This window comes from Chelonus insularis, unplaced genomic scaffold (genome assembly GCF_013357705.1).
Source record: "Chelonus insularis isolate UGA/USDA-ARS -01 unplaced genomic scaffold, ASM1335770v1 contig_371_pilon, whole genome shotgun sequence".
Taxonomy (NCBI): Eukaryota; Metazoa; Arthropoda; class Insecta; order Hymenoptera; family Braconidae; genus Chelonus; species Chelonus insularis.
In genome coordinates, this window is record NW_023276532.1 from 1 (window position 1) to 14,841 (window position 14,841).

Sequence of the window (14,841 nt, forward strand, 5' to 3'; positions counted from 1 at the left end):
ATCACATGAGATTTGATTCTCAACCTGTGCACATCGTGTAATTTTTGTGAAAATACAAGTGCAATTGTGTTTTTATATATCAACAGGATAAGTAAAACTTAAAAACGAACATTGAAGAATAAAAGTGAGTGTTTGTGATTAGAAATAATTAATTTATACAGTTGAGGTGAAGTGATAAACCAATGTCAAACCGAAGTTTCGAATTTAGTAAAGGGATGATCCCTTCACGATGGTTATCATGTCCTCGCAAAAGTATTGAATTAATAAACAATAAATTTCTCGCGTTTAAAACACCACTTTCTGATGAGTTTAATAATCAAGTTTCTGAAGAATGTCGTTTTTCTGTGAATATGCTGTTTGCATCATTAAAGTATCAAAGATTGAAAATGGGATTACTAATAGATTTGACAAATACCACCACCAGGTTTTATAATAAAGCTGATGTTGAATCTCATGGATGTCGTTATTACAAGCTCCAATGTCGTGGTCATGGAGAAACTCCCTCCATAGAACAAACAAAAGTTTTTATTGAAATTTGCAGAAATTTTATTGCTCGTAATCCATCTAAGATCATTGGAGTTCATTGCACCCACGGTTTTAATAGAACCGGGTTTCTTTTAATAAGTTACTTGGTTGAAAGTAACATATTGAACTTGGATGCTGCTGTAAGTGAATTTTCAACGGCTAGACCTCCTGGAATTTATAAGGAAGACTATATTAAAGAGTTATACAGGCGATATGATGATAAGAATGATGTTCTTCCTGTACCACCACTACCAACTTGGTGTTTAGAATATGATAATTTAAAAGGAAATGGAAAACAACATGATAAATGTGAAAATCGTGAATATACTCAAGATGGAGTTTTCATGGCTGGAGTTTCTGAAGTAAAACCAGTACGAGATTTAGCTAAAGTTATGAGAATTCAACAAAGAATTCAAAAAATCTGCAAATGGAATAGAAGTGGTTTTCCTGGTTCCCAACCTGTCTCTATGGATCAGAATAATATCATTCAATTTAATATCAAACCATACCAAGTATCATGGAAAGCTGATGGTACTAGATATATGATGTTTATCCAAGCAAACGAAGAAGTGTTTTTCATTGATAGAAATAATAGTGTCTTTGAGGTATCCGGATTGACTTTTCCACACTGTGAAGATGTTTCAAGAACTCTGAAAGATACTTTATTAGATGGAGAAATGGTTATTGATAAAGTAAATGGTACCGAACATCCTAGGTACTTAGTTTTTGACATTATCATGTGTGATGGTGAAGATGTATCGACAGACTTATTTTTTATTGAGCGATATGCTATAATCGAGAAAGAAGTGATAGGAAGCCGAATGAGAGCATTAAATGAAGGCCGAATACGACGAAATCAAGAACCCTTTTCTATTCGTCAAAAGCAATTTTGGGATATTACACAAGTCAACAAGTTATTGAGTGAAAAATTTGTGAAACAATTGGGTCATGACCTAGACGGCCTGATCTTCCAGCCTTCGAAGGAGCCTTACATCCCTGGACCTGCAGCAACCGTCTTGAAGTGGAAGCCACTATCGTTGAATTCAGTGGACTTCAAATTGAAAATAGTCGTCGAATCAGGTATTTCATCAAAAAAAATTGGTCAATTATATGTTGGGGGTTTAAGCGAACCATATAATTTTATTGCGGTTACTAGGGAAATAGAAAAGCTCGATAACAAAATCATTGAATGTAGTTTCAAGAACGGGTTGTTGGGTATTTATGCGCGAAAGAACTGATAAATATTTCCCAAATTCATTTACGACTGCTTAATCAATTTTAAATAGTATAATCGCGCCGGTAACATCTGAATTTATGATTAATTACATAAGTAAACATAAATTCAACGAGAATTGGGAGGATTGCTTGCTTCCACCAGCCAAACGACGGCGATAAATTAATTAGATTTTTTTTTATATTTTCAAATTTTAGCATGAGTTGAGCAGATTAGAGTCACGCGTCTGTTTATGTTTTTTTTTCTCTTCTAGCATGAGTTGAGCAGATTAGAGTCACGCGTTTATTTTTTTTTTTTTAATGATCAATGATTAAAACAGTGCGTATGGTAAAATCTTACCAACGCACCAATATGAGATCAATTAAAAAAAAAAATTTTTTTTTTATCGTAATTATTTCCAATTAAAGTTTAATTTTGAGAATCTATAAATTCAGTAATAATGAGTAGAGTAACATATTAAAAATATCTTTTTTTTTATTACAATGCAATACAGCATTTATGATGGGCTTAAAAATTTTTTCTTGACTATAAATGAATTTAATCGAAATATTTATCGGTAAACAAACATATTGTATCTGATGTAATTTCTAACTTTTCTAGCTCTGGAAATATGAATTTTCTAAATTTTATACTAAAATGAAAAAGTAAACTCGAACAGACGTACCGCAATAAGATTAATATGTAAATTACTGTTATAACTAAGACTGTTCTAATAGATAATGTATAATGTTCAATTGCCAATGCAAAATTACCATAATTGTGGTTATTAATTTCAATTTTAAAATAGATAATTTGAAAACATTTATTACGGAGGTAATAAATCCAAGGTAAGAAACATTTTCAATTTTATTCTATTTAAATTGAATTCATTATTAAATTCAATTTCCGATTTTTTGAATTTTTCCATATAGTATTCTAAATCAACGGTTTAGAGTAACAGTGACCAAGTACTTTTCTGGGAATGACTAACTTTGTTTTTATCTTATCTTTTTCAGCCTAAATGGGCAAGCTTTAGCCTATAACTACCTGCCAAACTTGAAGACTGCAATAAAATCTCAAATAGAATAAAGGCAGAAATTTAGGGTAGTAATGTACCTGAACTCTTTCAAATGAAGATTGAAATGGGAAAATCCTCTGAAAATTGTAAAAAGTCACGTAAAGACACTCTAAAATAGATAAAACTAGTTTCTTTTCAATGAATATGTACAAATCTAATTGTAAATTACCAAAACTTTGACTATTTTGCAGTACTTTTATGTTTTTCAATTATTTTCCCATTTAAATCATTATTTACAACTGTTCAGGTACATTTTTACACTAGATTTCTTACTTTATTCTATCATAAATATTATTGTATTTCTAAATATTTAAAATATTTATAAAAGAAAAAATCAATTTCTCTCTTTATAGAAAAGATTCCCTGTCATCTTAAAAAAAAACCGCTTGTTGGAACCTGCCGATATCATAGCGAGCATTTACTTTCTTACCATCAGATGTTTCGAGAAGCATATAACTCGTCATACCTACAGACAATTAGACTTCAATCATTATAGTTGCAGTGATGATTTTCGGGAAGCCGGTGCCACTGTTTATGTGAATGTTAGAGGAACTCTATGTATCTTCATTTATGGCCAATTCGACTATGTGATTGTCCACGTCAAGGTTATAATAAGTAATAAATTTAATATCTCGAATATAATAATTTTTCAGTACAATTTTATTCTGTGAGAAAATTAATTATGAACGAGTAGATTTTTGGAATGACATTAAATTCACTGTGGTCAAGATGTTTTCATTGCTAGTGTAATTTATTTATCAAAAGGTAATTGCAATTGTCACGAGTACATTTTACATACAATATGTGAAAGTGAACAAAATATTTCACGTTTATATTTACTAATAATAAGCAATATAATGTATTAAAAATTTTTGCTTTTTATTACGTCGAAATATAGTATTTTTATGGTGTTTTTTAATTTTTTTTAATGTCAATAAATGCAATTGAAATATTCATCTGTAAACACACATGTTTTGTTGAAAGTAAATTTTGATTTATTTTCTAGCTCTAAAAAAATTATTCTGTATTTTATACTAAAATGAAAGGTAAACATAAACAAACCCACTACAATACGATCAATATGTAAAATACTAATATAATTAAGACTTCTCTAATATAATATCCAATTAGTGATAATAAAAATATAGAGCAGTAGGTAAGAATTGTGTCAATTCTTTACATAAAAACGTAAACGTAATACTCAGTGATTTGAATGATAGCGAAACATATCATAATAACATGTTTGAATATTCCAATAATTATTTGTGCAAAATGAACATACTAATATTTATTATTATTATTACACAGTTAACAATGTCTGGAAGCAGTGAAAAACCGAAGGATGTATATGACAATGAAACAATGAATGTGAACTTATCTAGTTCAGATAAAGATGAGAAATGTGAAATTTCGAACGAGTTGTCGAATTATCGGGATATTATGTTAAAAAATCAATTTGACTTGAAGAAAAAAGAGGAAGAAGTTCAGGTAAGATAGCTTTTAACTCAATTGATTAATAAAGTAGAGTGGTTATACAATTTTATAAGAATGTTTTTTCTATTTTATTCAAAAGGGATATGCTGAAAAATTGACGAAAATTAAATCAAAAGTGAAATCTTCTCGCCACAGCACAGAATCCACTTCAAGAGTAGATGAAAGTGATGATAGTATACATAATATTAGTGATGCAAGAACTCCATCCGAAAAGAGCCTTTTATTAAAAAAAAAGTTAGAAGAAAATCGTAAAATATTTGAACAAAGAAATAAGGAATTAAATGAAAGTAAACGTGCAGCTGAAGTACAAGTTGAGAAAATACTTCAGCAATTAAATGATAGCTCCAGTGATAATATTAATATTCCGTTAGTAAATCCAATTGACGATAAAGATAAGCAAATAAGTGAATTAAATAGCAAAATAAATGAATTGGAGTCAATAATAATTGATTTAAAAGATAGTTTAAGCAATAAAGATGCAGTCATTGAGTCCAAAACAAAAGCTATTACCTTAGTGACGGATAACTTATCTCAAAAAAGCAAAGTTACTCTTGACAAATTGGAAGATACTAAAGATGAAATGCGTCACATGCAAGAAACTTTCATTGCAACTGAAGAAGGGTTTAGAATGAAAATTAACAATTTATTGTCTCAACTTCAGGAACGAGATTCAACTATTATTGAGTATGAAGATAAAATAAAATATGTAACATCAGAAAATGATCAACTAAGATTACAAAATGATCATTTCAATCTCATAATCAGTAATAAAGACAAACAAATTATCGAATTGGAAGAGAAGTTTAAATCAGAAGAAGATTTACATAATTTAATAAACGAAAAAGATAACCAAATTGCCAAACTCCAAAATAGTATACAAGAACTTAATCACAATATGATTAAAATTAAAGCTCAAAGTAAGAGTAAATTAAAAAATTTACAAGAAAGATTGGATAGTTATTATAAGGTAAGAGAACAGAACAGTATAGTTGAAATATATTAAGTTAGGAATAATGAAAATTTATTATGATTGTTATTTGTTTAGAGTTCGAGTTCGAATGAGGAAGAAGTAAACCTAGTCAATAAAGTTGCAATATTAGAGGAAGAAATAGGTAATTTACAACTGATTCTTGTCGACTTTGATGAAATTAAGGGTGAGAAAAAATTTCAGGGTTTTATTTTTTCTAAATTTTGTTCTCCTAAAATCTACACTTTTTAAATTATTCTATCCTTTTATGTCTTTTAAAATAACTTAAAAATGAATCAATTAATATTACAACGTCTATAAACTTTCTATTATTTAATTATAGCTGTTAATGATGATTTGAAAAAACGTATTACTGAATTAGAAGACCAGTTAGCACAAAAAACAGATGAAGTTCAATCGTATAATAATGCAATAGTGGCATTGGAGAACCAAAAGTTTGAGCTCATCCAAGGTAAGAAACATTTTCAATCTTATTCCATTAAAATGCGATCTTTTTTAATATCTTATGAAATATATTTACAGAATTGCATGAAGTCAAACAAGAACTGTTGACATTTGATTCACTAAAATGCGTTGAATTTGAAGAAAAAGAAGAATTATGCAATCAGAATCAAAACAAGGACGTAGCCAATGATGTTACACAAAATAATTTAGAACTACTGAGAGTATTAAATGAATTACAAAACCAAGTGAATGTGGTATTAAACGAAAAAAGTGCATTAGAAGAGAAATTTAATAAATTCACATTGTATTTAAATAGTAACAATGAAATCTTAACAGAGTTACAGTCAGAAATAATTGACTTAAGAGATTGGAATGATGGCCAATGCCATGTCATTCAAAAGATATTAGCAGATTTGAACGAAAATCAATTAGAATCAAGTCAAAAGAATTATTTACTTGACTACCATCAAGGCCTTTCTGATAAAAATCGCAACTTAGAGTTAAAAGTGGTCGAAATAAGAAATTCAATTGATATTTTCAGAAATGTATTCGAACACTTAACTCATGATAAAAATGTCTGGAACAATAAATTCTTCTTCAAAAATATCGATATTTCTGATATCAACGCTCTAGAGAATTTAAATATTATAAATTTACTTTCTGACAATAGTTTTATACCTAATAATAATAGCTATAGTGAAAATAATTTAACAGAAATAGAAAAGTTAATAAAAATTTTGGATTTGGATAAGAAACATATTGACAATAGTAAACTTGTAATTAATGAATTAGTTCAACGATTAGAAGAAAGTGATCATGATAAATTGCTCATTAATAAACTAGCTAGTGAATTGGATGGTTTGTCGAGTAATATGATAGAAGAGCGAAATTCATTGACGACAATAATAAATGACACAAGTTTAGAAGATAAAGAAATCATTAGTTATAAAAAATTAAAAATATTAGACAAAATACAACAGAAAAATGAATTGATTACATTACTGTTCGAAGCAATGTCGAAATTAACACAAAATGTTGAACCAAATAAAGCAATAAGAATGCTTCTTGACGAAAGTATATTACCAAATTTCAAGAGAACAAGTGACGAAACCATAAATTCAATCCAATTACTTCTAAACGACCAATCAATATTGGAGATTATACTTTCGTTAATAACTGAGAACTTTGTAAATGCAATTGTTGAAGAAAAAGAGAAATTGGATCATCTTGAAACACAAATGTCATCGGTATTAAGTGATCGAGACAAGTTAAAAAAACAATTACAAGCAATGGACGAAGAATATGGTTATGGTGATGAAATAAAACAAAAATGGGACACCTTAAAAACGGAATTAGACGAAAAAGAAAAAATGATAGAAACAATGACTGCGGAAAAAATGAAGCTAAAGGGGGTAGAGATAATTGCCGGTTCTAATAACGAGTGTATAAAACAAATAAGTGAATTAGAAAAAAAATTATCTACAATCAGTAAGATAGTTGAAGAACAGAAAATAAAGTTTCTTTCGATAGAGAGTGAATCAGAAGAATTGAAAGAAAAAATAAATATGAAAGAAGGTCAACTAAATTACGTAGATAAGTGGTTGGCCGAAAATGAAGAATTTATTCATAAAATTAGAAAAAAGGAATCAGAAATTGCGTTACTTTCAAGTCAGGCAGAGGAGAAAACAATAGAAGAAGAATCATTAACATTATCAGATTTGACGAGGATCAATGAGTTGGCTGTTGAAGTCAAAGCTCTGGAAGATCAAATGAAATTTCATGAATCAATTCTCGAAAAAGTTTTTCTTGATTCAACTATGCCTGCCGATACAATAGCAAATAAAATTTATAATTTCATGCAAGGATTACAAAACAAGAATAATTATTTAGAGAAAGAGATCGAAGAATGGAAGAAAAAATTAAATCAAACCCAAAATCATAAACAAGTAGACGAAAAACATGAAGGCGAAAAATTAGATTTTGATACAGAAAATAAAGACATAATGTTGGAGTCAGAAGGAGAAGCTTCGGAACAATTAGAAAAGATTGAAAAAGACTCTACACTCGTTTTGGATGATAAACGAATGTTAGAGGACGAAATAAAATTAATAGATAATCAACTTGAATCTGTAAGTGAATTACATAATAAAATAGCGACATTAGAAAATCAATTGATAGAAAAAGATCAGTTAAATAATAATAATGTTATTAGAATCAATGAATTAACTGATGAGATTGTGAATTTAAAAGAAACATTAGTGGTTTGTGAAGGAAACCTTTCACTAGCTTTGAAAGATAAAGAAATATTAGAAAATCAGATGAGAGAAAAAGAGGAAAAACTCCAATCAATGAATGAAAAATATCATGAAAATGAAATCTTACGCTATGAGCTAGAAAATAAAATGGGCATAATTCAATCAATTGAAAACGAAAAACTAGCTTTGGAGAATCAATTAATAGAAGCCAAGAAAATCAATGAAAATAATTTAGAGAAGAACGATAAATTATCATACGAAATTGATGTTTTGAATAAAAAATTAGTCGAATACGAACAGAATTATCTATCTATCCTAAACGATAAGAAAGCATTGGAAAATGAAGTGAAAGTAAATGACGAGAAACTTAAATCAATAAATGTATTGCAGAAAAAAATTGAAAATCTACATGAAGGAATAGTCAACCGAGAACAAACAATAGAGACAATGCAGAGTGAGAAGACTATGTTGGAGATGCAGTTAAGAGAACAAGAACATTGTCATCAGGAAAATATAACAAAAATAAATCAATTATCAAACGAAATAATTGCTTTAAATCAACGGTTAGCAGAATATGATGAACATTTTACGATGGTTTTAAATGATAAGCAATCATTAACAGAACAATTGAAAGTAAAAGATGAAAAACTTGCCTCAATAAATGAATTAAACGGTCAAATTGAACAATTAACGAATGCAATAAAAAATAAAGAAATTAATCTTGAGTCACTTTTAGGTGAAAAGAATTCGTTGGAGAATGAACTTCGACAAAAAATAGAATTCGCTCAAGATAACGCATTAAGAATTGATGAACTAACAAGTGAAATATCACAACTGTTGAAGAAGAATGAAGAATATCAAGATCAGATTCAAAAGAGCAATGAAAAATTGAATTCCATGAATGAAATACATGGACAGATTGAAGAATTAAATCAAAAATTGAAAAATAAACACGCAGAAATACAATCAATTGTTAACGAAAAAAATATATTAGAAAGTCAATTAAATGAAAAAGAACAAATGCACCAGGATAGTTTAGTGAAAATATATGAATTATCAAATGAGTTAGATATTTCACACCAACAATTGGCAGAACAAAAAGAGAATCTGACCAAAATTATGAACAGTAAAGAGATATTAGAAAATGAATTAAAAATGAAGGATGAAAAGCTGATGGCAACTGAAGAATTGCATCAAAGAATTCAACAACTTAGTATAGAAAAAGAAGAACAACATGCAGAAAATCTGTTGAAAATTAATGTTCTCTCAAATGAAATTGACACACTGAAGAAGCAAATTACAGATTATGAGCGAGATATTGCAGCTATTTCTAGTGATAAAGAAATTTTGGAGAATGAAATAATACAAAGAAATGAACAATTAAAGGCAATGAATTGTTTGAAAGATCAGATTGAAGTATTACATACTGAATTAACAGGTAAGAATCATTTGATTGAATCTCTGACAACAGAAAAAATTACTTTAGAAGAGAAGTTACAAGACATAGAAAATTTAAAAGAAAAAGTTGATCAATTAAATACAGAAATAGTTAATAGAGAAGTGACAATGGAAGAGATATTGAAAGAAAAGAATATTTTGATGGAACAGTTGGAAGAGAAAGAACAATTAAATAAAACCAATGCAGTAAAAATAGAAGAATTGAAAAAAGAAATTGAAAGTGCACAACTAGAAATATCTAAACGAGCATGCAACACAACATCACTGTTGGATAATATAAAACGTCTAGAACAAGAACTGAAGAAAGCTAAAGAAAAAAGCTCAGATGACCGAGAAAAATTAGGAACAATGTTAGATAATATTGAGAAATCAATTGATAACCAAGTGGTTGAAGATAAAAATAAAATTTCTTGGTTAGAGCAAGAGTTGGAATCTACAAAGAAACATAATTTCAACCAAATGCAAAAAATGAAAATCATTGCTGCAAATTTGAAGAAAAAAACTAATCAATGTCAAGAATTCGAAAGTGCGGCAAAAGAATTTAAAGAAAAATGGGAAAATGAAATTTCAGAAAAGAAAGAATTAAATATGAAATTAGAGATGTTGGAATCAAATCTTAATGATAAGGATATTAAAATTGCTGAGTTTAGTGAGTTGTTAAAGAAACGAGAAAACGATTTGCAGTATTTGAAAGAGAAAATTGATATACTTGAAAGTGATATAAACAATCGAGTAGTTCAGTTTAATAATCTTAGAGAAAAAATTGTTACAGAGCTTGAAAATTGTAAAAAAGAACATTTGGTAGATGAAAGCTTAAAAGAAACTTACAGAAAAATTTTAGATCTTGGAATCCAAGTCAAAGAAATAGAACTCTGTAATATTAGTGATTGGAGTTTACTTGGATTATTGAAATCTGAAAGTGAGGATTTATTCAGTGATAGTTATGTGAATGAATTACAAGAAAATACAGGTATTGATTACAGTGATAAGTATAACATGTTTGAGTTTGTCGCTTCTAAAATTATTGAAGATGCAGGAACTAATAGGAAAGATTTTAAAAGTATTATTTCCAAGATGGCCGAAAAATATGTTATAATTGAAAGCCTTAATTTTAAAAATAAAAAACTAACAGAAATAATTAATTCAATTCATACAAATCGTCAAGTTCCAAATGAAGAATTGCAATCACCACAAATGTTAGAACCTCTAGAAACAGCAACCAAAGTAGAAAGCGTATCAATAGTAACCGATGCTATAGTTGAAGAAAAAACAGGCCACGTTGAAGAAAATATAGAAGAAGAGAACCAATCAACAATAAATTTTGATGATGAAGAAGTGTGGGGATGGAATGAAGAGAATACAGGACCTTCAGAATTTAAGATTCCACTTTGTACTCCAGAAACTCAGATTCAAATTAAAATTGCAGAATTAGAAGATAAAGTAAAAGATTTGCAAGATAAAAAAATGGAAGTTGATGAAGAATTAAAAGTAATTCAAATTAAGAATAAAAAACTGATTAAAAAATTACAGGAATATAAAATTCAAAATTATAATTTACAGCAACAGATAACATTACAGTCAAATTCAAGTAAGCTCAATGATTTAGATTACACGATAGAAGAGGAGCTAAAGAGTCAAATTACACAATTAGAAACAAATTTGAAAAAACTTCGAGAAGATAATGAAAAAATTTCGACAGAAAGAGATAATCTTTCGAAAAAAATTGAAATTTTAACCACTACTAAGGATGAATTAAATAAAACTATGACAATGAAAAACAATGAATTAATGATGCAAATTCAACATTTGAGTCAGAGTATTCAAAGCAATGATAGTGTCGAAAAGATTTCTCATAGAAAGAGTACTGATTCTGAAAGTGGAGCAGTCAATCAGGATAAATGTATTGAGCATGAAGAGAAGATTTCTAAACTTGAAGAAAATTTGAACGAAATTTTATCAGAAAACAATGAATTAAAGGCTTTAATTGATACTTATGAGACTGAGTTGAACTTGAAAACAAAAGAAATGGAAAATTTATCAAGTCAAACAGAGTATTCAAAACTCAACTTCTTTAATATGTTAGAAGAATCAAACAGTGAAAAAAAAGAATGCTCAGATAATTTAAGTGATGTATTTACAAAATCTGAAAATGTTCATGCCAATCATCAATCAACACTAGAAAAAGAAAGGCTAGAGAATGATGAATTAAAAGCAACTATTTCAACTCTTAAAGAAGTTGAACGAGAATTGAATGAAAAAATATCGAAACTGGAACAAGATTTACAAGAAAAGAAAAATGAAATCAACGCCATGGAGCTTAGTTTCAACCATTTGGAATCTCTTTGGAATTCAGAAATAAAGAAGAGAGCAGAAATGGAACAAGAACACGAGGAAATACGAAATAAATTGCGTGTTACAGAAGAAGAATTAAAAGAAGTCTCATTGATAAATGAATCAAAACTAGCTGACAATAAAGTATTGATTTTATCATTGCAAAATCATATAAATACATTGAAACAGAAGATCGAGGATAAGAACAACGAAATCATAATCATAAATTCTACATACAATGATTTAAAACATATTTACGATGAACAGGTGCAAAATAATCAGGAAGTACAGTCAAGGTATGACGAAATAGTTGCCGAATTGAAGCTAAAAACCGGTGAATTTGATCAACAATTTCTAGAAAAAGATATGAAAATTGAAAATTTAGAACAAAGCTTGAAAGAAACTCTTGAATCTCTGCATAGTAAAGCTCAAGAATTAAATGATTTGGAATATAAATTAAGGGATCTTCAAAATTCAAGTAAAATCGAAGCTTCAGAGTCGATATCTGAACTACAAACTGTACAACTTGTAAAAACTGAAAATATTAGGGATCAAGAAATTCAAACATCAGAAGAAATTTATGAAAAATCGATAAAAGAGCATGAAAATTATTCAAAATCATACGAAAATCTTCAGCGTCAATTAGCTGAAGTTAATGAAGCGATGACTAATGTTACAGCTTTGTTGAATATTCGAGTTCAAGAGGTAGCAGATCTAAAACAGTACATAAAGAAATTAGAATTCGATAAAATGGCAGTTGATAATGCTAATACCGAATTGAATAGTGACAATTTGAAACTTAATGATAAAAATCAAGAACTAACACATCATTTGAATAAATTAAAAGAAGAATTAGATGAAAAAAATCAGGTAATTTTATCTTTAGAAGCTAAACTAATAGAATTACAAGCCTTACATGATGGTGCCATTTCTGATTTAAATAATCAGAGTTTAGAGATAAAATCATTAAAAGATGTAATTAATAATAATGAAATTTTGATACAGAATTTAGAAGCTAATGTTGCTGATCGAGATACACAAATTTCTAATGTCAGAGAAGAATTATCTGATTGCCATCATAAGATTGAAGAATTATCAACGATGATATCTGATCTTCAGAATTCAATGATTTCACCTAAGAAATTTAATGAAAAGTTACATGAAATAAAACAATTAGAAGAGACTATTGAAACAATGAAAGAAGAGCATAGTATGTTGACTGATGAATATGAAAAGAAATTAAGTGAAAATACGATTGCTTTAGATGAATTAAAGAGTAACTTGAGTATTAAAAGTGAAGAAGTAGAGGATTTGAAATTTATTTTAAATGACAATACATACCCAGGCATGATTCAAGAACTCCAAGATAAAATTGATCATTTATATGAAGAGAAGCAACAACTGCAATTATCAGTAGCAGAAAAAACAGGTGAATTGTCTTTCCAAACCAATAGAAGTAAAAACAGTCCAAATAATGATGATCCAAGTCAAGTTAAAGATTCAATTTCAAGTGAATTGGATGCAGCTCTTTATATGCTTCATCAACGTGATGTAAGATGTGAAGAGTTGACTCACGAATTATTACAATTACTTGAAGAACGAGATACACTTCAATTACGTTTATCAAATGCAATAAAAATAAATGAAGAACTGAAAAAATACACACCCAGTACTTCCAAAGTTTTAGCAGATGATATAGATAGTGGTGGTGAATCAGCCAGTAGTTCGACAACACATGACAAACCCCTGGAACCGAAGGAAGATATGGAAGTGCTCAATCAAAAGTAAGATATTTTTTAATTGACTCTTTTAAGCTGAAAATAATTTATAGTTATTATAAATAATTATTGTTTACTTATCGATGTTTTTTTTTCTTTCGATAACTTCTATTAAAAAATCAAAAATTAAATAATTTTATAAAAAATTAGTTACAGAGTATGTTTTGATAAATAAAAATTTCATTAAATGATTCATTTGAACATGATTAAAATATTTAAGATCCTTTAGTTAATTGGAAGTATTTATTTTTGGTAAAAGTTGCTTTTTGAATTTTGTGTAATTAAATTTCATTAGTAAATAACATTTGATTTTAAGTAATTATTTTTTTTTAGTTGTATTTACATGTTCATATGCTAGATAAATTTGATTTCCCTGTAGGTTATCACAGCTCCATAATGTCAACTACCATAGAGACATACGATTGATAGATGAACGTGAATCACGACACATACAACAAATGTCAGTAATTCCGCACAAAAATACGCTTAATCCTTCATCGACAGACTCTTCTGCAAGAATCATCGATGCTAATTATACAGTCTGTACGTATTTTTGTATCCATATCTGCTTTAAAAATAATTGAACTTATAATCGTAGTGATATTATAGCTATTTATATAAAATTCATGATTAATTATAAAAATCGTTTTTTTTTTAATTCTTTTAATTTTTTATTCAAACATTTTTATACTTTTATAGCACGAGATGTTCAGAGCCAACCGAACGTACTACTGAATTGGCTCTGGGGTAAAAGGTAATGTCTATAGTTATTTTTTAAAACAAATACATTAATTAATTGTAAAAATATTTAAATAATTTCATTTTTTAATTTTAGTACTCCAAAAGTAACACACATGTAGCAAGAGAGACAATTAAAGAAGATAAAAAAACGAAAACATAACACCATACGATGAATCCACAATATTTTTTTTGTATATTTTCATACTTATTTTCATAATAACAATTTCACATCTTTACAAAAAACGTTTATACTTGAAAAAAAGGTATTTTAAATCGAAAAAAATTGTAATTATATTGAAAATATGTAATTTAATTTATAGTTAAAATTCGCTACTACAAGAGTTCTTGAAAAATGATTATATGCTTGTAAAATAATAAGGATGTAGATAATTAATGAATGAAATTGACGAAAAATGTTAAATATATTTATAAATATGCATGTTTTAATGGCAAAGTAATATATGGATTTTTCATATTTAAGTACATGGCAAAAAAAAAATTTCATAAATAAATTTTAAATATTGTAACAATGAAAA

At 28.0% G+C, this 14,841-nt stretch overlaps 1 protein-coding gene and 1 pseudogene across 3 annotated transcripts; both read left to right on the top strand.

Annotated features, from left to right (window-relative positions):
• Positions 1–86: 86 nt before the first annotated feature.
• Positions 87–1,920, top strand: LOC118067248 (mRNA-capping enzyme-like; annotated as a pseudogene).
• A 1,451-nt stretch (positions 1,921–3,371) lies between these two features.
• On the top strand, positions 3,372–14,607 carry LOC118067246 (golgin subfamily B member 1-like). Of its 3 annotated transcripts, none has more exons than XM_035083889.1 (9): positions 3,373–3,581; positions 4,125–4,304; positions 4,390–5,277; positions 5,356–5,464; positions 5,621–5,749; positions 5,821–13,570; positions 13,944–14,107; positions 14,264–14,318; positions 14,400–14,607. In XM_035083889.1, exons 2-9 carry the CDS (start codon positions 4,131–4,133, stop codon positions 14,422–14,424), a joined length of 9,294 nt encoding a protein of 3,097 aa, XP_034939780.1. In that variant the 5' UTR covers positions 3,373–3,581; positions 4,125–4,130; the 3' UTR covers positions 14,425–14,607. The 3 variants fall into 3 exon arrangements, with proteins under 3 accessions (XP_034939782.1, XP_034939780.1, XP_034939781.1); XM_035083890.1 differs by having other exon boundaries at positions 5,356–5,422; XM_035083891.1 differs by lacking the exon at positions 13,944–14,107 and having other exon boundaries at positions 3,372–3,581.
• The last annotated feature ends 234 nt before the right edge of the window (positions 14,608–14,841 follow it).

Bases quoted from the DNA above. Each gene is read 5' to 3' on its own strand.
- LOC118067246 (XM_035083889.1), top strand. From the start codon at position 4,131: ATGTCTGGAAGCAGTGAAAAACCGAAGGATGTATATGACAATGAAACA. The intron at 5,465-5,620 runs GTGAGAAAAAAT...ATTTAATTATAG, and splicing joins CGACTTTGATGAAATTAAGG to CTGTTAATGATGATTTGAAA. The intron at 13,571-13,943 runs GTAAGATATTTT...ATTTCCCTGTAG, and splicing joins ATGGAAGTGCTCAATCAAAA to GTTATCACAGCTCCATAATG.